Below are 27412 nucleotides of genomic sequence, written 5' to 3'. Positions count from 1 at the left end.
CAGCCAAGCACTTCCACGACCTCTGGGCACCACCCACCTGGATAAGACCCTTGTCTCACACAAAAGAACCTCTGTAGTCCAGAGTGTCCATTAACTGCAGGGAGTGTTTGTTGAGTGGAGCTAAAGTTCACACGGCAGAGCTCCGGGGGAAATCCAACCCCGTTCAGTGGGAACGAATCCCAAGAGCTTTAGAGCGCTGAGGATCCCACAGGCCAAGGAGATAAATCAATGTATTCCCCTTGGGACTCTGATGTGCAGGCACACGTGGATATTTTACCTGCAAGAGAAACCAAAACCCGTGCCAGGAGCATGCCCGTGACTGTTGGAATATACACAGCTCCTTCCATAGCTAAAATGAGTAGGGGATTGTGACTTGCTGCAATAATGAATTTATGCAGAAGTAAAAAAAAAAGGAAAAAATACAAAAATAGTGCAAGACTGCAAGAACAAAGTGATTTTGTGGGTTTTCAGTTTGCTTTAGTGCTTAGCAGGGAGCAGAGTGCCACGCTCAGGGGAGGCGCCAGCAGCAGCAGCTTGTCCTGGGGAAATTCAGCTTTTGGGAACTCAGATTTGGGGTAATTCACCCCAAAGCCAATATGCGGGTACTGCTCAGAGTCAGTTATGCAATTAATATTATAAAACATCTTATGTGAATAACTTAGAAATTTTCCTGTTAAAAACCTTTATGTATGAGCAATGTGCATCCTTTATGTATCGACTGGAGATCCTGGAGGGGACAGTTTAAAGAGCAGAATGCAGTGATCTACAGCATTCTCCCACATTCCATCTTTCTTGGAGAGCGGCGATCCCTAAGCCAGCAGTTTTGCTGCCTTAACAGCCTCAGAGATAACTACTATTCACTGCTCGCTGCACAGTTGTGCTGGTGGAGCCTTGAGGCCGGGATGCGATGGGAATTCCCTGTGGAATGTCCGCTTTTTACGGAAAAAGCGCGGGAAGGCTCCGGCGGAGCCGCTCTCGGACACTGCGGCCGAGCCCTCAGGCCGGTGTGGGGGGGGGAAGCGGGGGCGGACGGAGCCGCCGCCTCTGATTGGCCGAGCCGCACAGCGGGCGTGGTCACAGCGGGACCGATCCACCTCTGGCCGGCGGGGGGGTGAGGGGGATTCTCCCCGCGCAAATGGTACAGCCCGAACCCGAGCCCTTTGGCCGGGCCGTTACCAGCGCCCGCGCGCGCTCAGGCAGGACCCACAGCGGGCTGCCCGCCGCGCCGCCTGATGCGGCGCCGGCCTTTTGGGGTCGCTTGCGGCGTTGCCCCGGCGCCCAGCCGCCTCCGATCTGTCCGCCGCCTCCCGGCAGACGCCCCGCCGCCGCTCGGCATGGCTTTCGGCCGCCGGCCTCCTCGGGCGACGCTCTCGGTTTTCCGGCGTTCTCGCGGGGCGGCCGCCGGCGGGGCGGGGGGGATGCGGCTCGAGGCGGGGCGCGCGCGGGGCGGGGGGGGTCCTCGTCGGCGCGCGGAAAAAAACGCGCCAAGTTCGCTGACGGTATCCCCGCGGTCTCCATGGCAACGGCGAGCGGGAGCGGGGCCGGCATGTAGCGGTGAGTGAGGGGGAGCGGCCGCACCGCGGCCTCGGGCCCCGCCGGCCGCGGGGAACATGCGGGGGGCGCGGGGGGGCGGCCCGAGCCCGGGGCGGGGGGCGGCGGGTCCGCGCTCGGCCCCCTCGGGGAGTAAATGGCGCCTGGTGTGCGCGTGTGTGTGTGTGTGCGCGCCAGGTGTGAGCGCCCCGGCCGCGCCCCGCAGGAACCATGCCCGGCGTCCTGCCCGGCGACAGCGCCAGGGCCAGCCCCTCCAAGAAGAACAGGCTGTCGCTGAAGCTCTTTCAGAAGAAGGAGGCGAAGCGAGCGCTGGATTTCACCGAGGCGCAGGAAAATGAGCAGAAGGGCGCCGAGTTCCGAGGCGCCGAGATGTGAGTGAATGCTGCGCGGGAGAAGTTGTTTTTCGGTTTTTTGGGGTTGTGGTTTTTTTGGGTTTTTTTGGTTTTTTGTGGCGATGTTGTGTCGGTCTCGTGGTGCTCCATCCTCCGCTCCTTTCGCTTTCGTGTTCTCGCATAAATAACGTGCTGCAGCACGCGCTAAATTAAATTAACGTGCTCTTCAATTAAATTAACGCGCACTTGCGTTAGATTAACCGCCGAGGTAGCTTCGTCACACTGAACAAACTAATTACTGTGACCAATTTCTTAAGAAAGCGGCTTTGCCCCACCGGGGATGTTTAGTTGGCATAAACTCTGGGATCATTTGCCGAAGTTAGTTTTTAAAACCTAATTAATCACTGTAACCAACTTCTAATAAGTCTTTTAAGAAAACAGCTTTGCCCCCCTGGGGGTGTTTAGTTGGTACAAACTTTGGGATCAGTTGAAAAAGTTGCTTTGCTTCGAGTTAATATAAGTAGTTATTGTGTCACTGAACTATTTATGTTATTACTTATATTAAAACTTAATTTTCTGCAAGGTGAGTTTCAATGAAAATACACAGGATCTTTAATTGTGGGGTTGGCTGTCATTCATTGGGGCATTTCAGGCCTTGAGCAAAACTATTGACTCATTTCATTGCTGGTGAGGGGATTTAAGTGGAAAAAAAGAAAATTGTGGTCAGTTAGAAATAGTTGGAGACTTTAAAATTTCGTTGTTGTGTCATCACGGTGTATTAATCACTTCCATCAGTGATTAAGCACAATGATAATCAGTGTATAGTATATCAGGTCTATTGGTTTCTTTTTTTAGATTTTTTTTTTTTTTTCTGGCTTTATGCTTTTGCTTTGCATCCAGAAATGATGTGACTGGAGCAGGGGACAATGTAAAAATACATTCTGGGCACATTTTTTTTCTGCTTTATGAATGAACAAAGAAGTTCGAAAGTACTTAAATATGAAATTTTTGATCCATTAGATCAGCCTCCCGGTATTTGATGTGTTGGAACTTAGAGCATGTTTTCCTCCTGTGTGGTTTTGGGTGGGTTGCTGAGGAGTTAGAGGTGAGGAGTCAGCTTGAATTCAGACATACTTTGCCACGATTTTGATCTGCATCTCTCAGTGCTGAATTCTCTGCGGTGGGGAGAGATGAAGGAGTGGGGTTTTTTCCAGAGTGTCTCTTACCCCAGATTCTCTGTTTCCCAGTGACCAGGTGGTTCCTGCAGCACAGCCCCCTTCCCTTGTCAGCTGTGAGAAAAAAGACAACATGTTGCCTTTTGTGGGCTTGAACAACCTGGGCAACACCTGCTACCTGAACAGCGTCCTGCAGGTGAGGCCACGGCCAGGGGGGCTCCAAAAGGGAGCTTCTGGTTGAGCACAAATGGGTGAAATCAGTTTGTTCTGGGTGCAGGATAAAGGGCATCTCATTACAGCGGGGAAATTAAGATGCTGCTGCAGGAAATGTGTGCCCTGTGTTTGTCCTGATTGGAAAATTCTTGTTTCCATACTCAGGGCTCCTCCCTGCTGTGAAAAATCCTGGATCTTTGTATGCCTGGGGACGTGCAGGGCTGTGTGGATTATAAATGTGCATTTACGTGTGGAATAGCTTCTTATTCCAGTTATTCTCATGTTTTCAACTGTTGCTTTCAGGTATTATATTTTTGTCCTGGTTTTAAAACTGGAGTAAAACATTTATATAACATTATTTCAAAGAAGAGAGAATCTTCAAAGGATGAAGGAGAGCAAAAGGCAGAAAAGGTAACAAATCCCCCCATGTTCTTTATTTGTAACCTTGCAAACGAGGCGGTCCTGCAGTGAAAATTTAACTGATTTCTGTTCTCAAGTAGCTTTTCAGCATTGTTTTCTACACTGTTACTTCAGGTCAAAATGTATTTGAGTTGTTTTGAACTTTATCACAAGTTTTGAAGTTTAAGAGAAGAAATTTGAGGAAGATACCTGACCATGCTCCTGGCACAAAGATAATTATGATCCAGTAACTGGAGCTGATGGAAATGGGAGTTTGGGCAAGGATGGGTTGGGATTTTAAACTAATGGCTAATTGAGCTTTTATGTTTCTTTCATACTTGAAAAAAAAGAAATTATTGTCTGAAACCCACCTGCCCTCCATAGCAGACAAAAAATTCAGCCCAATTTAGAAAACCAAGGGAGAGGAGGAGAGAGGAATGTTAATTTGTCACCCATGTAACTGTTGCAAGTGTTTTTATTCCTTTTTTACATTGTTATTGCAGGGAAGCTGTAAAGAAGATCCCTTGGCAAGTTACGAACTCATCTGCAGTTTGCACTCCTTGATCCTTTCAGTTGAGCAACTTCAAGCCAGTTTTCTCCTAAACCCAGAGAAATACACGGATGAATTGGCCACTCAGCCCCGGAGGCTGCTGAACACCCTCAGGTACCACTCCCCTGAAATGCTGACACAATTTTGTCCTGACATTTCCAGGCCATTCCACTGCCCAGCTGTAAAGGCTGGTGGAAGGTAAATGGCCTTAAATTTGGGGAAATGGCCTTAAATTTGGGGTGGCCTTATAGGAAGTAAGATTCTTGTGCTTATTTTTGGTGCCATGGTGTTGGAAATTTGAAAATAAATTTGAATTTTGTAAGATTGTAATGCACAAGGGGTTTGTTTAAAACAGTGCTTAGGTACAGAACAGTTACTGAATTACAGAGTGGTTTGGGTTGGAAGGGACCTTAAAGCTCATCCAGTTCCACCCTCTGCCATGGGCAGGGACACTTCCCACAATCCCAGGTTGCTCCAAGCCCCATCCAGCCTGGCCTTGGGCACTTCCAGGGATGGGAAGGATCCCCTTGGGGCTGAGGAGCTGCACTGCTGGGTGTGCAAATCCTTAGGGCTGAACCTTCCCCCACCTCTGCAACACAGAGGGCTCCTCTCTGTGCCTGGAGAAGATCCTCCGTGACTTCTAAATCCCTGATTTCAGTCTCAAATCACATTCCCCAGTTAGCAAAGGATACCAAAGCCTCGTTTTTTGCTGCTTTCTTTGCACAGAGAGCTGAACCCCATGTACGAGGGGTACCTGCAGCACGATGCCCAGGAGGTCCTGCAGTGTATCCTGGGGAACATCCAGGAAACCTGCCAGCTGCTGAAGAAGGAAGAGCTGAACAAACTGCCCGTGGAAGAGCCTGCAGCTCAACTGGAGGAAAAACCCAACCAAAACTCTGAGAGCAATGGATCTGTCAGCCCTGCTGAGGAGGAGGATCCCACCCCGGGCGGCCACGGCGGAGACGCGGCCAAGGAGAAGCTGCTCAAGGGAAACGGGAAAAGGAAAAGCGACGCCGAGGGCGGCAACGCCAAGAAAAAATCCAAAGTATCAAAAGAGCAAATTGCAGCAGAAGAAAATCAAAGACAAACCAGGTCCAAGAGGAAAGCCACGGGAGAAAAGATGGAAAACCAAGCGGATGCCATCGCCAAGTGTTCCGGGGAGAGCGAGAGCGCCAAGCCCACGCAGAAAAAGTCGCGCCTTAGGTTAAACTGGTTAAAATCGTCCTGCAAACAGCCCAGTATCCTGTCCAAATTTTACAGTCTAGGAAAGTTAACTACAAACTTGGGATCCAAGGACCCGGGGAAAGAATATGACTGTGAGTTTGAAGAGTCAGCTGTCAAGTGCGAAAATGGTGACAGTAAAGAAGAATATCGTGAACCAGCGTCTCCCGTGGAAAGCCATCGTGGAAAAGGAACTGAAAAAGAACCAAAAAAGGAAGGTTGGTGCACAAAGTGGATGGGCTTAAAATTAGTAGGATTAAGAAAGTGCAATGCGTGGGAAGTCAGCCTTCAGAATGCACAGCCTGCAGAGCTCTAAACACAAAATTAGATTTTTCAGGAATTTAAAGATGAATTTTAGGAAAGAGAATTTATTTTTATACGTGTTTGTAATTTTTTTCTTTTAGAACTTGACCTGTTTAGCTTAGATCTCGAGGCATTTGTCTAACATTCTGTAATCATTGTACAGTATGTATAAAAAAAGGCAGAATATTACCAGGGTTTGTATTTACCACTAATTTTTGTCATCCATAGAGCAAGAAGCAGATTCAAGATGTAAAGGGATATTTGTGGCAGGAGCAAACAGAACCAAACCCCACCAGCTATGGTTTTACAAACAATATCCTCCTTTTCCTTTCCAGTTCCGTAATCTTTCCATATTCCAAGCCTCCCCAAGAACCAGGAAGGACTCGGGTTGTATTAAAGATCTAATCTATTTAGATCTAATAGATAGCAATTAGAAATGCTAATTGGCTGGCAGGTCTGGATTTTGTTTATGTCAACGAAAACAAGGTACATGTTGAGGGAAGGGCCTCAGTATGAATCCAGTACTTAACCAAGTTGGAACTTACCATTCACCAATTTTTTATTAAAAATTGAAGGAATGAAGAGTCTTTTGAGTTCTGCACTTCTTCTGCAGATTTAGCCAAAACTGGCCAATAAATTTAGGAAGGAGGAGAGGACTGAGAATGAACAGAAACCAGGCAGACTCAGAGTGATGCTCCTTGAGGAGATCAGCAGTCCCTGCTAAGGAGTCAGAGCATCAATGACAACCAAATGTTCCAGAATGTGACACTGTCACACTCCAAATATAAAAAACCAAGAACCCAGTCTTAGAATAGAAATTAAAAGACTGGGAGCCAAGAGACAGTGGGGTCCTTATTTACATATAAGCAGATGATACCACGAAAACTGCACGTGAGTTGTTTTGCTTTTTAAATTCCTGTCAGAGATCCCTAAAAGGCCATGTCTGTAGCAGTGATTTCCCAAGGATAACCAGGTTCTGAAGGGTCTCTGGGATGAAGTGCACCCTGCTCAGGGATGTGCCATGTACTCTCTCCAGGTACAGAGCTGGCTGTCTTCGAGCTGGTGGAGAAACTCTTCCAGGGCCAGTTAGTGCTGAGGACGAGGTGCTTGGAGTGCGAGTGCTTCACGGAAAGGAGGGAAGATTTTCAGGACATCAGTGTCCCAGTGCAAGAAGATGAACTTTCTAAAAGTGAAGAGAGTTCTGAAAGTAAGTAATTCCCTCCAGTAAAAGGCTGTGAGGTGAGTTCTGCCTCAGCCAGCTGTGGGGAAGGATGGTGCCGCAGTTAGGAAGGAACGCGGCTCCTGTTTGTGCTGGCTAAAATTAGAGGCTGTTATCTTCTGTCCTGATTAACTTTAGACTTTGGAAACACGGTGCTGATAATGTTGACAGATCCAGATAATATTCAGATTGTTCTAGATCTAAACACATAGCATGGACTGCCTACAATCCATCACTCAGGCACCTGTTTCCCTGCTTATGAATAGGTATTTCCTTTGATTTGAGTCTTCTTTTTTTCCTTCCTGGATAAGAAATTTTCCTTCTTTTTTTTTTTTTTTAATAAGAAATATTTACATTTTTTTCTTAAAAGAAAGAGGAATCCACCTTTTTTCCTTAGTTTCTCTAAAAAAATTTTAGTATTTTAGATTGTTGTTGCCTTAATACATTCGTATTCTGTTTGTAAATGTTAGTCATGTGGTCTCTTTCACGAATTTTATTGATCTGTATGCAGTTTTTTAGCTATTTCCAAAAGGAAGCGTGGCAGAAACACATCCTGAAATTTAAAATTTTAAAGGAATTAATTTTAGTTGCCATGGACTTAATTTGGAGCAGCTTTTCCTGGTTTTGCTCCCCATTTTGCCGAAGGATTCAAAGGAGAATGCGTGAGGTGATGTTCCCGTGTGAAGTGCTGCCGACAGCGGGTGATCCTGTCAGCAGTGTGAGGGTGGCAGGGGAGGCAGAATGCAAGAAGTGAGAGGGAACTTTCTGGTTATTTTGAGGGTTTGCCTTAATAAGTGAAATTCTGGTCTCATACAAGCTCTCCATTTCCAGACATGGCAACGAAATTGTGTGATCTGAAACGAGCTGTGGAAAAATCCTAATTTTGAGTAATGATATCCATTAAGTGGTGTTTTTATCCCTTCCTGAAATGCTCCAGGGATTGGAACACATCACATATTTCACACATACCGAGTGTTCTTTGCAGTGCTGCAGGTTTGGAGTGCTCTGAACTCGACATATTTTGTTTTGTTGCTCTTCTGGCGGGATGCGTTGGAAATGTAAATACTGGCGTATCCGTGAACGCAGCGATTCTCTTTTCTAGTTTCTCCAGAGCCAAAAACAGAAATGAAGACTCTGAAATGGGCAATTTCCCAGTTTGCCTCAGTGGAGAGGATTGTGGGAGAAGACAAATATTTCTGTGAGAACTGCCACCACTACACGGAAGCCGAGCGCAGCCTCTTGTTCGATAAAATGCCCGAAGTGATCACAATTCACTTGAAGTGCTTTGCTGCCAGTGGCTTGGAGTGAGTATTCATTGCCTGTCTTACCAAACAGGGCCCTGCAGCCAGGGAAAATCTTATCCTAAGAGCTGGAAATGCTTTGGAATTTTTCCAAAAGATTCCCAGATTGGAATTAAATCGCTGGGATGCTGCCCCCCAATGCCATCAAGGCTTTGTGTTGTTCCAGGTAGTGGCAGAAATTACCTGCAGGAAAAATTGACTTTTAGGAGATTCCTTAACAAAAAAAATTTTAGCTCTGCTCTTAGAACAACCTGCTATTTCTTAAAACTTTATTTACTTTAAATAGCTCCTTATTTAAGAGGGTGTTTAAGTTTTAAGTAAATAAACCCTGAGTTCAGAGGCAGCTTTAAGTGCTTTACCAGAACAAGTAATGAGAACAAATCCGCATTTTGTGGTCTGAGGTTGTCTCTGCCTGAATGTGATTACTAAAAAGATGAATGTAAGTGAAGAAGAAAATATATAACAGGCAGTTAATACATTTTAAAGAGCCAACCCCAAAACTGACCTATTCCTTTAAAAATACTTTGGTCTCTACCTGAATGTGTACAATAAATTTTAGGGAAAAAAAATCATCAGATAAACATTTTAAAGAGCTAACACACCAAAAAAGCCCAAAACCAATTAGTTTAAATGCACAATAGTATCAGTATCATTGATGTTAAATTACTGATTAATCAGTTTGGTGTTATAATTGTAGCAATCTTTAAGTTTTGAAAGAAGTTGGGGGAGTGTTTTTTACCTTTTTTTTCAATACTTAAGAATTTAGGGATTTTCTTTGGGATGAGAGGAAACAGAAAAATCTGTCTCTACAGCACTGTACAGGAATATCCAGGTTTCAGGCAAAGCGGAAATGAAATTTCCTTTGTCTCTGCAAAGTCTTTCCATGCAAGTCCAGGATTATAACATACCAAATTTTCTTTCCACTTATTTCCACATATTTACTTAAATATTGATTTGTATTTACTTACAGCTGTACACTTAAAAATCAACACAGTTGAGTAGGAAGCATGAAAATTATCTCCCATTTGCCCTGTATTTCCTATTTTCCTGTTTCCATGAGCAAGGACCTGCAGTTAATCCACCCTCTTCTGTCCTGGCCAGCTTCAGGTCCTTGCTCCAAAACACTCAGACCATTTTCCAGGTCAGAGTCAATCCGATCTCTCGTGGTTTTCCTCATGTGTCCTCTCAATCATTCCATAAATTTTCTGCCAAGGGCTACCAGTCAGAGAGTGGAAAACCTGACATAGAAACCTGTGATGAAACTAAAACTCTTTAAGAGAGTTTCTTGATTTTTGGGGTTGGATGTTTTATCTTGGGCAAAACCCTGTCATTGCTAAAAGTAGTAACAAACTCTTGCACTGGCTTTAAACTTAATTTTTTTTAAAGATAAGAATCTTTGTGCAGTTTTTAGCTCCCACAAAAATTTGGGAATCTGGTCTGCTCAGTTGTGCTCTACTGAGTTCTCTGGTGACTGAGTTGTAAATAAATGAGAAGTGAAGGGTACTGTAAATATTTGCAGTTAATAGGGATCTTATTCATCTTTTCGAGATGCTGCTTTGCAAAATGTTTTGTTTTAAAATAAAGCAGCCAGTGTGAAAATCTCCTTGCCTGGGGAGGAATAATTCTCTTTGGCAAAGCGTGTGTGTGGGGGGAAAAATGCCAGGCCATGTGTGAGCAGGCTGTGAAGCTGTTTAGAAGGAATTTGTTAACTGGTAACATGTAATTAAGCATTTCCACTATAGAAATTTAACAGTCTCTGAGAAAATCAGCGTTTTGTCTTCTGAAATTCAGTGCAGTGGGTAAAATGTCACTAATTTATGGTCTCAAAAGATGTGGCTGCAGAAATCAGGTTTGCTGTGTTTGAAGTGCATCAGTCAGAGCAGGCAGAGTACTTGGCATGCAATTTTTCTATCTTCAGATTCTTATCATTAAGAAGAACAAAAAGCTAATAGGAAAAGATTTCCTCTCTTATTTCCTCCTCTCCAAATCTTTCTGATGCTGGATGTCATTGAGAAGAAAGGTAGAGCCTGCTTTTTCCTGTTTTCTGTCAATATGATTGTCCCAGTGTGCTTGAGTGGAACTGGATTTGCAATCCAGGGTATCAGCCAGCGGTTCTGTGTTTCTTGACTCTCTTCTGAATATCTCTATTTCTGGCTGCTGACAGTAGGGATTTTCAGAAGATTCAAGCTGTGTTATTTCTGATTCTATGCTCTTCTGTGTTCCTTTTGGTGGAGTGAAATGTGTATGGTGAGAGGTGTAAAGTGATGTTTCACTGGAGTGACTGAGGACCTGTGTGTGTGCCACTGTGTTTATTCTGTGTCTCAGGGTTCATGGCTCTGAACAGGAGAGAAGCAGAACCAAAATTAAATCCAGGAAAACAATAATCAGTTACTGCAGTTATGTCATGGCTGCACTTTCCTTGGATTTAAGAGTTGTTTTTTCCTAGGACAAGCTCACTTTTACAGGGCTTGTCTGCACTCCCCAGTATTTTTCCCTACAACACCCTCACAGTTGAGTAAGACTGAGTCATCCCTGGAATTTATTAGGACATCACAACCTATTGTTAACTAAAGGGGTTAATTGATCTGGGCTGATGCAACGTGTAAGTCATCAAGAGCAGAATCATTCAAGGCGGCTGATGCACAGTAATGAAATCCCAACACTGACTTTCTCTTCAAACTCTTCTATAAGTAGATCCTTATAATGGTAAATCTGTGTGCTATGAACAAAATACTGAATATTTATGGAATACTAGAGGCTTTTCCATAGTAAATTAGCTACAGAACTGTTTGAGAAGTAAGAATACCACAGGGCAGCTAGTGAAGAATCCCAGGTGAGCACCACTGGCAAAGCTACCATGCACTGAGGGGGGGCTGAGGAAAATTAGTCACAATCTCTAAGTGATATTAAAGCTACTTGAAAGTAAAATAAGTAATGCTTTATTTAGTAAGTGACTCTTTCAGGAGGATTAAAAAAAAAAACAAACCCAACCCTGCTTGGTTCAGCCTTGGCTGTTGAAGAGGTTTTAGGTTTGTTTTTGAACAGGATGGGGAGAGAGAGAAGGAGGTGTTTGTGCAGAGATGGGAGCAGGAGTGATAACAATCAGCTGAAACTTTTATCATCGCTATTTAAAAATTATCTTTAGCTGATAACTTTAGAAAAATGGCATCTCTGAAATAGAATTTCATTTCTGGGCTGTAAGATTTAACCTGACTGTCATAAAAACACCTTTCCTGACCGGGGTGTTTGGGCTGCTGGTGCCGAGCCAGGGGAGCAGGGAGCAGTTGCCATCATCCCTACCTTCGAGGGGAAGGATACGGATGTTTTTGGGATGCGCCCGAGGTGCAATCCATGTGTCCCTTGCCAGGTTTGACTGCTACGGGGGCCTGTCCAAGATCAACACCCCGCTGCTGACGCCCCTCAGGCTGTCCCTGGAGGAGTGGAGCACCCGGCCCACCAACGACACCTACGGGCTCTTCGCCGTGGTCATGCACAGCGGCATCACCATCAGCAGCGGCCACTACACGGCCTCGGTGAAGGTCACGGACCTGCAGAGCCTGGAGCTGGACGGGGGCAACTTCCTCCCCGAGCCGGGCTACGCCGCGCCCAAGCCGGAGCCGCTGACCGAGGAGGAGGCGCGGGCCGTGGCCGAGGACTACGACGACGGCGAGGTGTCCTTCAGGCTCAACGGCGCCGCGCCGCCGGGGAAGGTGCTGGGCAAGAAGAGCGTGGAGGCCGTGGGACTGCTCGGGGGGCAGAAGAGCAGGGCCGACTGTGACCTGTGCGCCAGCAAACAGCCCAACCCCGAGAAGCTCCTGGGCAGCGCGGCGGCCGAGCCCCGTGGCGCCGAGCCCGGCGCGCGGCCCGGGGCGGAGCGGGGCGAGCCCGCGGGGCTGGGAGCCAACGGACTGGAGAACAAAGCTCTCTACGTGCTCCAGAGCCTCAAGGAGTACGAGGGGAAGTGGCTGCTCTTCGATGACTCCGAAGTGAAGGTCACGGAGGAAAAGGACTTTCTGAATTCTCTTTCTCCGACGTCGTCATCCACATCGACTCCTTACCTACTGTTTTATAAGAAGATTGTAGAGTGACGCTGTGCTTGGACTGTAAATATTCAGGATTTGCATCCAAACTACCTGGAGGGAACGGCCGTTTGTTTTTTGAAGCTACTGATTCTTCATCTTTCTGGTATTTTTTTGTTTTTCCTTTGGTGTCAAGTGGCTCGACTTGAACGAACAGAACGTGACATAGGACTTGACTCGCACCGTAACTTTTCTGCTGGAGAATAGTGCTCTGACATTTTAGAAATACCAGTTTGTATAGATTCTAAACGATGCCTACCGCACCCAGTAGTGGTTTTAACGCAGCTCTAGGTCTCAGACATGCCCTAATGTATTATTAGCTCTTTTTTTCCCTTTTTTTTTTTTATTTTTTCCTTTTATTTTTCCGTTTATTTTTCTTTTTTTTTTCTTTTTTTTTTCTTTTTTTTTTTAAATAAAAGTTATTTGTATTCATACCCTGGAGTAAATGTATATTAACTAGCAAATTTCAGCAGAAGTTGTGTATTTTTGTAACTTGGGAAGTTAACACTTCATATTTAGTCTTTGGGTAATGGACGTGGTTTATTCTCCTGCTCCAGTTCTTTCCTGCTCCTTGCAACTTGAAACTCAAGGCAAAGGGTCTGGGAACCGTGTCCAGAGCATTGGAGAGAACTGAATTCAGTGTTTGAAGTGTTTGACTGGTCTGATTTGCATCTTGGTGCATAGGTGTTAATGAGCAAAGTGTAAATAGGAGTGATTAATCCTTCAAACCAGGGGCAGAGTGTAGTGTAATTAAAATAATTTTGTACTTTGAAGAGTGAAGCCCTCGAATCTGCATCTCTGTTTTGGGGGGGTTGGGAACTTAGTGGTGACCTTCCAACTACAGTTTCATTTGTACCTGGAGCTCCCTGAAACGTGGGGGAAAAGGAGAGTATTTGGCTTTGACGCTTTGTTAAGAATGTACATACCAAATAAAAAAGTTATGCTCCACCTCTGAGACAAGCAGATCAGCCTGTTGTGTTTGGAGAGGGGAAAGAGCTTTGGGAAATGACCTTAAAGACACTGAAGATTTAAAGTGCTTTTAGAATACATTCTGTGGTTTTTAGCTGGTCCTGGGACAGTATCTCCTAAATTGAAGGAACTTTTTGACTGCAGTTGCGAGGTTAAGGGGAAACATGGCAAACCCAGAAATATTTACACTAAATAATAAAGATGAAAATGCCAAATTGTCTGTCAGAGAATTAAAGGTAACTCCTATAAACTGATAATTAAAGTCTTTTGACTCAAAAAAGGATTGTTCAGTCTGTCCCAGGGTGGATGGAATGACATCCAGTGTTAGTGCAGGTTCTGATTAAGCCCTGGGTATATTCCACCTTTTCCCACTACAAATTAATTTATTTACAGGAAAGCCCCTAAAAACCTCTGCCTAGTTAATTCTGCAATACTTATTTTTTACTGTCTTTTATTATAACGTTGTATAAACGTGGAGGTAAGTCAGGAAAAATCTCTTTTAGTATTTTCCATGTTAGGTTTGACCTCTGATGGTTGTACAGGCCTTGATTTCGCAGCATAAAAAATCTGCAATGACAAAATACACTTTCCCCTTTTCCAAAGCATTGCACCATAATAATAAATAACTTCAGAGTCTAAACCAAGAAAAAGCTGCATTACAAAAATATCAGTAATCTTACCTTGCAAGGGCAGCCCAATCCCATTACAGAATGCAGTTTTTTTAAGCTTTGCTGAATTTCAGCCTGCAAATCAAAGTTTATTTTTCCACACCTGGCGCAAGACTTTATCTTTTTCATTCAACTGCAGCATCAGGAATGTTCCATGGAAACAAAATAACCATTATTTACACCAAAATAGGATGGAAGGAAGACCCAGCTGCCTTCCATCATCCCAGCACAGCTTGGGAGGAGATTCTTTGTGGCAGCTGAAGAGAAAACGGCCTCAGCTGGAAGGTGCGGAGTGAAAACCCCTCCTCTGGCACAGGGAGAGGGAGTGGGGATGGATGTTTTGGGATATTCACTCAAGCACCACTTGCCACCCCCCTGAACTTGCTGCTGTAACTCCTGTCCTGGAGCAGGACCGCTGGAAATTAAAGTTTCATCCTTTCATGGCTACTGGGAATTTGTTTGCACTGTGTAAATATTTTTAATGCTTCTTCCTGTAAATCTCTTCCAAAGCCGTTCCCTCCTTTAATATTTTCCATTCTGAGATTTCCCTGACTCTTGCAGCACCTCCAAGGCCTTGTCAACACGCCTGGGCTTTGCAAGAGGCTTTGGAATATCCAGAAAAAGGCTGGAGTTTTCCTTTCTGCAGGAAACTCCATGCAGTGTTCCCGTGTTCTACCCCATGACACGGAGCTAATTCAGGATTATTCTGTTCCAGGGAACCTTTCAGAGCCTGGCACACAAAACAACACCAGCACTGTGGAGCAGTTGGGATAACAGAGCATGGGAGAAGTCTCCAGTAATCTAAAATAAGTATCAGGAAGAAAAAAAAAAAAGAGACCCTCCCTAGCCTGAACTTTTAGTGCTGCTGGGGCACTTCATGTATAAACGCATTTTTCCTTCTATTTTTATATAAAGAGTATGTTTATCACATTCAGGTTTTGTGTGTATATCTGGGGTTTTATGCATTTTTAGGTTTTTATGGAGAGAGAATAAATGTGTTTAATCACACATCACCTCTTCCCAGGGGACTTTGTTCACCAGAGAGGAAAAATATTAAGGACAAGATTTAGGATTTGTGGACTCGGCTCCAAGTCTGATGTTTCCTCAAAGTGCTGTGTTGGACCCCAAAATCTCTGCTGTAAAACGCATCTTCCCTCGCATAAACAGCAATGCAAGGACTGCTTTGTCCCCTTTTCAGCTGTGATACCGTTTGAGGTTCTTTTACCCTGTGAAATCAGCCTTTCAATTAAAAACATGGACACAAAATCAGTTCAGTTCCATGGACACTGCTAATTGCAAGGGGTGAGGAGATGCTGGGACCTCCCAGCTGGTGGAGACCCCCGTGAACACACAGAAGTGAAGCTGAAACTTCACCTGAGGGACTGAAGGAGGTGAAGAGGTACCAAGCTGTGCCTCCACCTGGAATTGGTTTTTGTTTGCAGCACAAGAACAGGGATAATGAACAATCAGCGCTCGGTTAATGAACGTTACCATGACTTACCTTGCTCTGAACCTTTTCCCCAAGGATGCTGAGCCCTCTGAAGTCCAACGCACAGGGAAATGAAAGTGTAAACATTCACATATTTAATAGTACCATCAAAATAACCATCAGCATCATCACTACATTAAAAACTTCCAAAATGCATTTGCGTATGGTCCTAATATAAATTAAATATAGGAACTAAAAGTAAAATAAATTTAACATTAGGTAGCGCTATAAATAAAGGTAAATGCGTTTAGTGTACCTTTGAGTCATAAAAATGCCTTAAAAAACAGGTAAGTTTACAGCTCATCACCAATACTCTGGATACCACTGCCATGATTTTTTTTTTTTTTTCTTTTCAAACATTGAGAAGTCTACATTTGACAATTCAGAATGATTTCTTTTTTTTTTTTTTTTTGGCCACTGAACACTTTGATGGAGGAAGAGGTGTGTGGGATGTCCAGGATGAAGTCCAAGTTTTATTTCACAATAAAACTTCTTTGATTCCCAGCGCTGATAACAAGGCTCTTTTTTCTTTTCAAAACCTTACTTTTTTTAAGTGCTTTTTTTTTATTATTTTGGTTTTTAACTCGTTTAGATTTCCATTTTGCGAAGGCTCATCCTGCTGAAGGAGTCTCTGAGGGAGAGAAAATACAATGATGAGCTCAGATTTTCCATGGTGAAATAAGAAGCCTCACCAGATGAATGACTCTGAATTGATTTCCAGTTTTTCCTAGAGCTGGTTACAACAAAAAGTAAGTCCACTGGCATTAAAACTCATCGCTTTTCCAAGGAATTGGGTTTGGGTTTGTGTCTGGGATCATCCAGAACACTGACAAGAAAGTTCAACTCCTGTGTACACACAGAAGCAGCACAAACCACCTACACAATTGAAATCTTACTTAAATCTTTCAAACACAGCCCTAAAGTGGAATTTGCCAGGAATACTTGGAGCTGGACTCAATGATCCTCGTGGGATCCTTCCAACTCAGGATATTCTACGATTTTCAGGATATTTTATGCCATACCTGTATTAGGCTCCCTGCACAGGAACATCAGATAATTACAACACCCAAAGCATTTGTAGGTTCTTGGCTGGGTGGGGAGGGAAGCTCTGGTATTCCCACCATGCCAGCCAGGAAAATTTGCCAGGGAACAGCTGGGACAGAGCTGGGGAGAGCTGCCAGCATCCCCAAGATGGGCAGGGAGGGAAGGTCAGAGCCACCTCAGAAACCCCCTCAGTTCAGCTCCAGGAACATCCAGCCTCACCCTGCTGCCATGGGACTCCCCAGGAGCCACAGATTCCCTGGAGGGAACCACTGCTGCCCCTCTTCTGGGAGCCACAGCCTGGCTGGAAAGGGGCTGTACCCAAAATCCTCTTGCTCATCCACGACCTGCACGTGGAGGTTTTGGTCGCCCCATCCCTGGAATTTTTCCAGACCAGTTTGGAGCACCCTGCTCTGGTGGAAGGTGCCCATGGCAGGGGTGGGACTGGATGATGTTTAAGATCTTCCCAACCCAAACATTTCTGTGATCCTGTGATTCCCACGGGGATTTTTATGCCCTCTCACACAAAACCCAATCTCCACCTTCCTGCTCTTCCAGCACAGAAGACACCAACAATTTTTCCTCCTTGGAGCACCTGATCCCAGTTTCACTGGGAATAAAGTCCTGCCACGCTGAGGGCGGTTTTGCATCTAAAAACAATGGGATGCAGGATGGAAACAAATTCAAAAACCAACTGTCCTAGCTGAGGAATAAAATGAACGTTGCAAACAGCACCTACCACAGCTGCTGGGATGGGAATGTGCTCTCAGGAGGGACAGAAGGGAAAAGGGACGGGCTCGGCCAAGAGAGGCGGGACTGAAAACCACCGGATGGCGCAGGATCCCGGGAAGTGGAGAGCCCTCAGTTTCACACCCTGTGCCCCAGAGGAAGCCCAAATATGCACCTGTGGCACGTGACAGGCAGCACTGCCTTGTAGAGCTGCGGGATCTTCCTGTTGATCAGGGGCTGCAGAGCCTCCTTGAGCCGGTGGTAGTTGCGCTCCAGCTCCCGCTGATATTCCTTCTGGTCCGGCCCGATCAGGCTCTTGTTCTTCCTCAGGGCATCCTCACACCTGCCAAACAAACCCAGTGAGAGCTGGGCACGCAGAAACAGCCCCCTGCTACAGGTTTGTTAATCCAACAGAGCAAAAACATCCATTCTGTCCCTCTGGGATCACAGGGAATATCCTTTGTTTGTCTTTTGGTAATCGAGGCTCAGCTGAACCCCCTGGTGCCCAGGGGGCAAGGAGAGGGTGTCACATCTCCAGTTTCCAGAGTGACAACTCCTTTTTGATTGGCATTTACTCTCCAGTTACATTTATCCTCTCTGAAGAGAAATGAAAAGCTCATTTCCACAGAGCCACTTTCCAGTCCCAGAGGATTTAAAGGTGGATAGAATCAGGAGAGATTAATAAGTATCAGTGGGATGTTCATCAGGAACTCTTCTGCTTGCAAAGATGTCATTTAAATAAAGGGTAGGAAAACAACTGCATCAGCAAAGCCATTTATTTCACTAGGGAAAATTATTCTTCCACTATTTGCTCACATCATTTTAATTTCAATTATTTTGGTGGGTTTTTTTAATTTCTTGGTGCTGTAAAAGAGGCTGGACTGAGCCTGCAGTTTGCATGACTCAAGTAGAGCAGCCAGCACATTTCTCCAGGGAACTGTGCCAGCATCCCTCCACTCTGCTTGGAGAAATCCACTTCAGAAGGAAATTTCATCTCCTGGCCAGCCCAGCAGCTCCTCCTGACCCTGCCAGGCTGGGAATTCCTGCCTGTTGTGATTTCTGGGACACTTCACAACTGAGCTGGGATCAATTCCTTCCTGATAAACAGCAAGGCCCCTGCAGGCACGGAGCAGCAGCACCAACAAGGGCTGGGCAGGTGAGGAATGAGCTGCACACAGAAGCTGGGCAGCTGGAGGGACACCAGGACAGCCCTGGGTCACTGCACGTGGCCCTGCCTGGGGTGGCAGCAGCCAAGGTGCCCTGGGAACCCTTTCCATACCTTTTTGTGAAGTCCTTGAAACAGAGCCGGAGTTTGTTGTGGTGTCTGAAGAGCTTTGGATCGTTGGGGATTTCGGACAAGAAAACTTGTGCAACTTCTAATGGTCCCTTTAGGAGAAGAAGAGGCACGGTGAGTTTCTGGGAACTGGTCTGTCAGATCCAATCACATCCACGAAACACAACATTTCCTTACACAAAGCATCCTGAAGATCTGCAGCTGGGAAATCTGGTGTAAATCACCGACCTCAGTGACAACTGAGTCTCTTTTAGGCCTCGCTTTGTTTTATTTAAAACTCTGCTTTTGGAAAACAGTGTGAGAAACTGCACGGTTTCTCCATTTGTTTTCCTTTATAAGGACTCCTGACAAAGTTTGCTCAACTCACAACTAAGGCAAAGTTTAAACAACGCAGATGGAAGCCAGGGAGTGTCTGCCAGCACCACAAACTCAACCCAGCACTCACAACTCCAGCTGATTTTTTCCCAGCTTGTGCACTGTGCTTTACTCAGGCTCCTTCAGTTTTTCCTCAGTTTTTTTCCACTGCTTTCCATTTTGTTGAAAATCCACAGCAGGACACAATCCTGCAGAGCCTAGCTAACAAAGGGAAACTCTCAGGGAAGAGGAGCAGGCAGAAACAACTGCAAGCGCCAGGAAGGAGAGATAACTGAGGGAGGGATGTTTCTTCCCAGCCTCCTTCCGCATTTTCAAGACTTTTAAATAGCAAAATCACTGGGAACAGCTGGCCTAGACCTTCCAGTGACTTTAAACACATCCCACAGACTCAAGAGGGAAAAAATTCCAAGGAAATTCGGACCCAAGGCTGTGCACTCCCAGAGAGTCCAGCTGGGACAGCGATCCTCACCTGATTCACTGTGGTACCTACTGATCCCTGCAGCACCATCTGCAGCATCTTGGGGTCTGCAGGGTCTTGGTGGGTGGCAAAGGCCAATTCCTGTGTTTTCTTCTGCATGTCCTCGATGGCGACTTCGATGGGGGTCAAAATGATCTAAACAAGAAGCCAGAACGGGATTTTTGTTATGGCTGAGCTTGGCAACCAGGCAGAGACCTTCAGGAACACCCAGGTCACAGTGGGGTGGCACCACAAAGCGGGGGGAGGACACCAACAGGACTGACAGCACTTCAGAAATTGTCTCGGCTCAGAGACATCAAGAAGAGGTTTGATTTTCAGACGTGTTTCTGGGCACTCCAGAGCTGCCTGAGATGTTTCTCAGCAGCACTCGTGTCCCTTTGGGTCACTGCAGGGCTGCAGCACTGCTCACGGTGTGCCAGTGGCCACATCTGCTCCTGCCCACCCTTGGAAAAATCAACAAACCTCCATTATCACAGAATCATGGAACGCTTGGGTGGGAAGGGACCTTAGAGCTCATCCCATTCCACCCCCACCGAAGGCAGGACACCTTCCCTAGTCCAGGCTGCTCCAACACCAACCCAGCCCGGCCTGCAGAGCTCCCCAAGGGCCCCTGCACCTACCAGCTCTGGAGGTGGTGGGGCACACACGTCCCTAAATCAGGGCTCGGTTTGGGCCGAATGGGACCAGAGAGAAGTTCCAAGGAGCTCCTGAGCCCCTGCAGCAAGCTGGAAGCGCAGCTGAAGGAGCCTCCCGCAGCGTTCCCGCCTCACCTCCTCCTTGTGGATGACGTTGATCCTGGTTTTGATGTAGGGGAAGGCGTGCGAGGTGGTGAGGATGGTCTTGCGCTTGAACTGCTCGTGCAGGTCGCCGTGCGCGCGGCCGTCCAGCGTGAAGGGCGTGCAGTACATGAAGCGCCGCAGGTTGTAGTTCTTGTCGAAGTAGGTGATCCTGTCCTTCATCTCGTACGTGTCGAAGTAGGGCTCCACGTAGGTGATCTGGATGTAGGCCTGCGGGGGAGGCAGGGGACGTGCTGCCCCTCAGCGGCGCCCGCGTCCTCCCGGCGCCGCCACTGCGGCGGCCAGGCCTGGCTCCGGCCTGCAAGAGTCCCGCTCGCGCCCAAGGGACCGAGGGCTGGGCAGAGCACAGCTCGCTGCCCTTCCCTTCTCGTGCCTCTCACAGCATGGAATCCTGGCATGGTTTGTGTGGGAGTCCCCCCCCACCACGGGCAGGGACACCTTCCCCTAAACCGGGGTGCTCCAACCTGGCCTTGGGCAATTCCAGGGATCCGGGGTCAGCCACGGCTTCTCTGGGCGCCCTGTGCCAGGGCCTGCCCACCTCACAGTGAATTTCTCCCCAATACCCAACCTAAATCCTTCCTTGCCTTGCCCTGAGCCACAGGCCTGTTTCCCAGGCCTGCTCCTGCTCTTTCTGCTGCGCTTGAAGGATGTGGCACAAAGGTGACAAAATGCTGCAGCTGCACAAAAGCCAGGGAATGGCACAGCCCCTCCTTCTGTGCACCCAGCAGAGCAAGGCCAGCACGGCCTCTGTCCTCTCAGCTCCTCCCTTCCCACCCACCACCACCAGGGCAGGGGAGGGAATGGCCAATTCTGCTCCCCTTGCTGGAATTCTTTTCCCAAACTCTCCTCCCAAGCAGCCACAAGACGCTCAGTGCATGGATTTTGCTGCCCACGTGGTGAAATCCAGGGGAGAATCTGTCCCACTGCATTTTCAGCCATTCAGGACCTGTTCTACACCCGCACTTGTGCCCTTACCTTGTTGGGATCAAGTTTACATTTGTCCACGGGGTTTGAGTCCTTGATCACCTCCAGCACATCTTCCCCAAACCGTTCTCCATAAAACCCCTACAACCAAGGAGAAAGGAACTGAAAATAAACATCAAATGATGGGGCCAAAGGCACATTCAAGGGAGGTGAAGCTCCACATGCCTTTGACAGAATGTGATCTGCTTATGCCAGGAGAATTCCAACAGGCACATTCCAGGGGCAATGGGACAAAACAAGCCCTGGAAAGCAGGAGAGCCTTCCAACAGTGCCTGGCTCTGAACGAGGTGTTTGGGTTTGTCTGGTGGCTGTGTGCAACCAGAACGGGTCAGTTTGGGATCCACTGGTGTTGGAAATGACAGAATGTTTAAATTCTAGTTAATGATTTTAATTAACATTTAAATTCACTGTTTTAGTCATAACCTATATATATTTATTACAACTACTTATTCTTAAATGACTCTTAGCCAGCGTTTAGCAACATTGTCATAACCTACTTTTGTGGGAGCACAAAATTAATGAAGCTTTAAGTTTTGATAAACCAACTCCGCTGTGCTCCAGTGAACAAAGCCTGAGAGGGAGAGAGAGATGGGCTGTTGAGGTTGGACATCTGGAATGCAGAATTACGGACCACAGGACATTTTGGGGAAACCAGAAGATAAAGAAGAGATGAACAAAGACTCAGTGCATGCCTTGGAAAGACACGACTGGAGGAAAAGGATAATGGGAACACCACAAATTCTCAGGGAGAGCCTCTCCCTGACCAGGGAATTCCTCTCCTCCCTCAGAGGTGGCACCAGCAGGAGGGCAGGGGACGCCAGCCCCAGCTCTCAGACACCCAAACTGCTTTTCTAAGGGGCTGCTCCTGTGAAACAACTGATGGGAAGCAGGGAAACTTCCAGTCAAACCCTCTCACCTCCAGCCGATGGGAGATTTCAGCCAGCTTGGTTATTGCGGGTTCCTTGTAAACAAACTCTTGCTCATCCAGGTCTCCAAACTTAGTCCCATAAAAACCAACTCGGAAGTAGGTGCCAAACATCCTCTTTCCATCCTGGGGATGGAGAAACAAGAGGTTATTCCAGGGCGGAGACAGGCACACCCCCAAGCACGGCTGCAGGCAGGCTCCTGAATTTATGCAAAATGAAAAGAAATTTAAAAAACAAGGGAAAAAAATTAGAAAGAAAGAAGGGAAAGAAAAAAAAACAAAACCAAAAGAAACCACACCTGGAACTCAGCATGGATGCATTTAGCAGCAAACACCGCAATGGAATTATAAACTAATGTGGAATTCTATGGATCAGTTACGACCATCAGCCCAACCCTGCAATGACTTCTCCCAACCCAGGAGGAGCCTGGAGGTGCCACCACGGAATTCTGGAATGGTTTGGGTTGGCAGGGACCTTAAATCCCACCCAGTGCCACCCCTGCCATGAGCAGGGACACTTCTCACCATCCCAGGCTGCTCCAAGCCCTGTCCAACCTGGCCTGGAACACTTCCAAGGATCCAGGGACAGCCACAGCTGCTCTGGGAACTTGAGACTCACCACCCTCAGAGGGAAGAATTCCTTCCCAATATCCCCTCTCAATCTATTTTCTCTCAGTTTAAGAAGTATCAGATGTCTCTGAGAGGCAGCCAAAGGCAAATCCCTTTGCTGGGATCATTATTTGAGGCTCTCCAAAGCCTGTGCAGAGAGCCTGCAGGGGCCAGACACCCCTGGAATCACCCAGCATCGATTTCTCCCAAATCCACCCTCCAGGAATTGCAGGGTTGGGCCCAAGTCAATGTCCAGTTCACTCACTCACACACACACAAGTGCTTTTGAACCAGCATTCCAGCTGGGAGGTGTTACACTCTCTAGGAACTGCCTAGGAGAGAGGGCCAAAGTCACTCCTGGTGAAAGCAGATGCAATCCTGTGCCATGTACCTGCTTCCAGGGGAGCCAGTGGTGAATTTGGCCCCGAAACGCAACAAAAGGAGAGAAACAAGAAAGATTTTTGCTGGAAAGGCAACGGAGAAAATCTGATTAAGAGAGAGAGAGAGAGAGAGAGAGAAGAAAAATGCTTTAAAAATTAGACACACCTTGCTTTTGTTAAAGAACTCACGCTGCATGCACAAACCAGGGATGCCTTTCAGCAACAAACTCCAAAATGTTCACCTTTACTCTCGTGACAAAGTGTGATGCAGTTTAGGACACTCAGTGTCCCTGAGCTGGGTTAGATTTTGGCTTCAAACAGCCCTTACAGGTGTCCTGGCTGCCAGGTTTTATTTTAGTATTTTGCTATGGCAAAACTGATCTCTTGTGGTGATGGTGAACACGATCTATGGAAGGCAAAGAGGATAAATAAGCCAAACTAAAATTAAAAAAAAAAAATCCTTCAGGCAAGCTCCAGACTGCAAAAAAACCATGGGCCACTGCCTTTTCCTGGCTGGAGAAAACTCTGCAGCATCCCCCTGGAGGTGCCTGAGGACCAAAAACTTCCACTTCAGAGCTGAGCTCTGCCCTCCTGAAGGCACCTGGGGGGTGTAGCAGTCCTCATCCCAAAAAAGCAACACCTGGCTGTGCTCAGGCTGCCTGGACCCTGCTCTAGAGCCTGTCTATCTGGGAATCCTGCTGCAGAGAGGGGCTCCTCTCCAGCCCCACTGCCAGGGCTTTCATCACACCACAGGATCCCAGGAGCACTCCCAGGCTGGGAACTCCAGCTGCAGAGCTGTTGCTGTTTCACTGGATGTTGCCTTTTGCCTGGACTCCCTGTCCTCGTCCAGTGCCCATCCCTCTGGGTCCATGCAGGATGGAGCTACTGAATCCCTTTTTCCTCATCACTGCCTTTTCAAAGCCACAGTTTTGGGTAACATAATCCACACTAAAATCCCTCAACACCCAGCACTACCAGCTTCTGTCTCACTGTCACAGACAGAAGGCTCTGACTCCAGGGCTCCTCTCTCACAGTCCTTCCCAAGGTGGGGTTGGAACCTGATGCTCTTTAAGGTCCTTTCCAACCCAAAGCATTCCATGACTCCGTGTCTGCCATGGATCAGCTCCCCAGAGCCAGCACAAGGCTTGGCTATGCTCCACAGGGAAATCTGGGGGATCCTGCCCCAACCCTGGCACAGGGTGGTTGAGGACACATTGATTTCTAATTAATAAGCTTCCTTTCCTTTCCTTTCGGGTTTTCCAGGGTGTGAAGCATTTGCAGAACTCACCTCCAAGTGAGTTTTTGCCATGGACCTGCCCAGACAGCTCCTTGTCACAGGCAGGGTAAAAATAATAAGGGCGGAAAAGAATGCTGTCTGTTGAACAGCATAAATCACTGAGGAGTTCTGCTGGCATTTATTAAATGCATAAATTAAGAGTTTGGGGGCACTGGGGAGCCTGGTGAGATCCCTGTCACTGTGTGAGGTCAGCTCCCAGCTCATCCCCATGCAGACCAGCTGCTCTGGCTCTCCCAGGTAAATCCAGATGCTGAATCCCAGTCAAAGGGATCCCAGAGCCAGCAGAGAGGAGCACTGTCAGCCCCTGATGGGACTCATGCTGGGAATCTGTGCCTGGAAACAAGAGAATGGGAGCAGATCCTTTTGGGGGAAACACTTCCAGAGCACTCCAGGCCTGCCAGGGATATTCAGGAGCTGCCACTTCCCCGGGATCAGCTCCATGCCTGGCATTAGGGATAGGGGCTGGCTCTGCACTGGGATCTCTGAAACTCAGCCACGGCAGGGAAAGCTGAACAAAGAACTTAATGCTCCCTGGTCTTGTTTCTGGCAAGAGCTAAAAATGCAGATATGAGGGAGGAATTATTAAAAGCATCATACCTCCTATTATTTTATCAAAAAATAATAGGATTTTGGGAGAGGAGGAGAATGAAGGTGAACACTGAATAGCCATCACACAACTGGCAGAGCAGGTAACAGCCACCATGATTTATGAAGGTTCATGATTTGTTATTATGCATGGTAAATACCTTTCCAAAAAATTGCTGGGAATAAAGTTTCGGGGTTATCTCTTGCACGCACACAAAAAGCTTTGCCAACAAGATTTTGGGGGTGAAAAAAGGATAAATCAGATGCAAGAGGGATCATCTGCTTCCTTCACCAAGACAGCAGCAGCTGCCTGAAGGGTGCAGGAACAAAAGCAACTCCTTCAAAATGCAGAACCCAACCCATCTTTACCAAACTCAGCGCTGTTATTTTCCAGCTCAATTTTAACCCAAGGTCCTCTGCAGTGTTGCCAACTACTACAAGTCTTCCAATATTGAGTTTTTGAGAAAGAATCAGCTCCTGGAGCTCTGTTATCCACTGGCAACCTCCCCCTGGCACTGCTTAAAAAGAGTTTTTAAAATCTCGTGGCGCAGCACGCAAAAAAAAATTCTTAACTTTTCTATCTGGGAAGCAAACAAATTGAATAAATTCAACATTTCCTCCATGAATAAACACACAAAGGCCATCAGTTGGTGTGTTTAAGGAGAGCTCAGGAAAGCTCTGGTGCCAGCCTCAGGACACTGCAATGCTCGTAGTTGGCAACACCGCGTTCCCTGTGCCGTGACGGGGGTGCTGCTGTTGGCATAGCTCTTTGCTAAAATGAAACTGGGGGTTCCACAGTGTAAAACAAAACAAAATTTAAAAAAAAAACAAAACAAAAAGGGGAGGTTGGGGGGGGAAAAAAGGGGCAGAGAAAGGGAAAAAAAATTCCACAAGTAGGAACTTACCACAACAGACAATAGTAAGAGTGGGGAGGAGGGTCAGCAACCAGGGCGACAGAGGAGAAAACAGAAAGTATTTAATTAGGGAAATTCCATAAAACAAACAAGCAGCAAATTGGCAGCAAATAAATTTTAAAATCAAAAAAAAAAAAAAAAAAAAGGTGGGGGTGAGCATCCATTAAAATATTTAAAATAAGGGGGAGGGGGGAAAGGGGCAAAACATGCAACAAACCTGAAAGCTACAAAGCACAAAGGTCAGAAAAAGTGTGGCAATGAAGGAGCACGATGACAGACGAGAGCTGAACCCACGGTGTCTTTTACCATGCAGTAAAACATGACCAAGTGGTGTTAGAATCATAACCAATGGCAGGAGTCTCTCCAGGGGTCGATTTAGGGGCAGAATAATAAAATAGATGCTCACAGGCCTTGTTGGCTTGAACATTTTCACATCATTTCCACACCTAGCACGGGTTCTCTGCTGGGCTGTGTCTGCCTGGACCTTCCATGGGGACAAGGGGACGACTTCCAGGGCCAGCCCTGAAGTGTCAGGGTTTATTTTAAGCTGCTCATTTTCCTTTTTTTTTTTTTATTGCTAGGCTGGAATCGAAACTGATGTTCGGGCGTCACCAGCCTCAATTATTACAGCACCAAAGGGGTTTTTGTCTCAGCCTCAGTTCAGTAAGTGTGTGGTGGAAACCTGGAGGGAGGTGGCCCAAAATGAGCTGGCTGATCCATAGGAAAGCAAAAATAAATTGGAAAGATGAAGCCTAAACACGTAACATCATGTTCACATCCATTTTTAGTGCTTTCTGAGAGTTCTCCATGCTCATGCATCCACTGTGCCAACTGGACTAGGGCTGGAGTCAAAGTGGGCCAAAGATTAATCAATAGCTTTGCCTATTTTTAACCTCAAAGTGCAGTTCTCGTGGTGCGTGTTGCAAAACTGTGAGCAGACAGCCTCCTCCTCAAAAACCCAGGCAGCAAAACTGGCCCCAGTTAATGCAACTGAGCCCTTTTACTGCCTGATAAACCCCGAGATAAACTGACTGAGAACAGAAGGAAGCAGCTTCTCCTCTGAGGTCCAAGGTGCACCTGCAGCAAACCAGGTTTGTGTTTGGTACCTCTGAGCATTGGTGCTTAAATCGACCCCTGTGGGTGGGGTGAAAATATGGTATGGAGGGATGATTTTTCTGTGTCAATGCTGATGGAAAAGAAATATAAACAAATTATAATAAACAAACTAGTGATGGTACAGTGGCTCATTCACCAAAGAACCTCATTAGTGGAACACGTCAGCATCCATGCACTACCTACAGCTGCTTATGAAGAAATTCCTACTACAACCACGGTTTATTGGGATTTCTTTGGTTAATGAATTGTTTTAAACAGCAGACAGCAACAGAAACACCCACAACTAGCACATGTGGGCAAGCGTTGGCGTGAGTCATCTGGAAACTCAATTAGTGTTCTTTGCTAACTAAGATGGAGTTACCTACCTCCCAGCCAGTACTCTGTGTGATAAAAAGTAAAAAGGGCATGTCACAGAAACC

The 27412-nt window shown here is 46.6% G+C and overlaps 2 protein-coding genes across 19 annotated transcripts in view; one reads left to right on the top strand and one right to left on the bottom strand.

The window, feature by feature from the left end:
- Positions 1 to 1459: 1459 nt before the first annotated feature.
- On the top strand, positions 1460 to 13458 carry USP1 (ubiquitin specific peptidase 1). 2 transcript variants are annotated; one of them, XM_040072672.2, is made up of 9 exons: positions 1460 to 1554; positions 1757 to 1922; positions 3131 to 3254; positions 3575 to 3682; positions 4174 to 4334; positions 4947 to 5659; positions 6781 to 6951; positions 8066 to 8267; positions 11632 to 13458. In XM_040072672.2, exons 2-9 carry the CDS (start codon positions 1762 to 1764, stop codon positions 12350 to 12352), a joined length of 2361 nt encoding a protein of 786 aa, XP_039928606.1. In that variant the 5' UTR covers positions 1460 to 1554; positions 1757 to 1761; the 3' UTR covers positions 12353 to 13458. The 2 variants fall into 2 exon arrangements, with proteins under 2 accessions (XP_039928606.1, XP_039928605.1); XM_040072671.2 differs by having other exon boundaries at positions 1461 to 1554; positions 1729 to 1922.
- A 2083-nt stretch (positions 13459 to 15541) lies between these two features.
- Positions 15542 to 27412, bottom strand: part of DOCK7 (dedicator of cytokinesis 7) — a 95603-nt gene continuing 83732 nt past the window's right edge. For 6 of the 17 annotated variants that reach the window (XM_040072655.1, XM_040072658.2, XM_040072662.2 and 3 more), the window contains 8 exons: positions 27359 to 27373; positions 22084 to 22218; positions 21159 to 21248; positions 20157 to 20393; positions 19378 to 19521; positions 18519 to 18625; positions 17415 to 17582; positions 15542 to 16100 (listed from right to left, as the gene is read on the bottom strand). In XM_040072655.1, coding sequence (XP_039928589.1) covers positions 16058 to 16100; positions 17415 to 17582; positions 18519 to 18625; positions 19378 to 19521; positions 20157 to 20393; positions 21159 to 21248; positions 22084 to 22218; positions 27359 to 27373 — 939 coding nt within the window. In that variant the 3' untranslated portion in view covers positions 15542 to 16057. Of the gene's footprint in view, positions 16101 to 17414; positions 17583 to 18518; positions 18626 to 19377; positions 19522 to 20156; positions 20394 to 21158; positions 21249 to 22083; positions 22219 to 23293; positions 25864 to 27358; positions 27374 to 27412 lie in introns of those variants that run through there. The other 11 variants (XM_040072656.2, XM_040072660.2, XM_040072667.1 and 8 more) reach the window with 4 other exon arrangements.

The sequence above is a fragment of the Hirundo rustica genome, chromosome 9 (assembly GCF_015227805.2).
Source record: "Hirundo rustica isolate bHirRus1 chromosome 9, bHirRus1.pri.v3, whole genome shotgun sequence".
In the NCBI taxonomy this organism is placed as follows: domain Eukaryota; kingdom Metazoa; phylum Chordata; class Aves; order Passeriformes; family Hirundinidae; genus Hirundo; species Hirundo rustica.
This window is presented reverse-complemented; position numbering and strand designations above follow the sequence as displayed.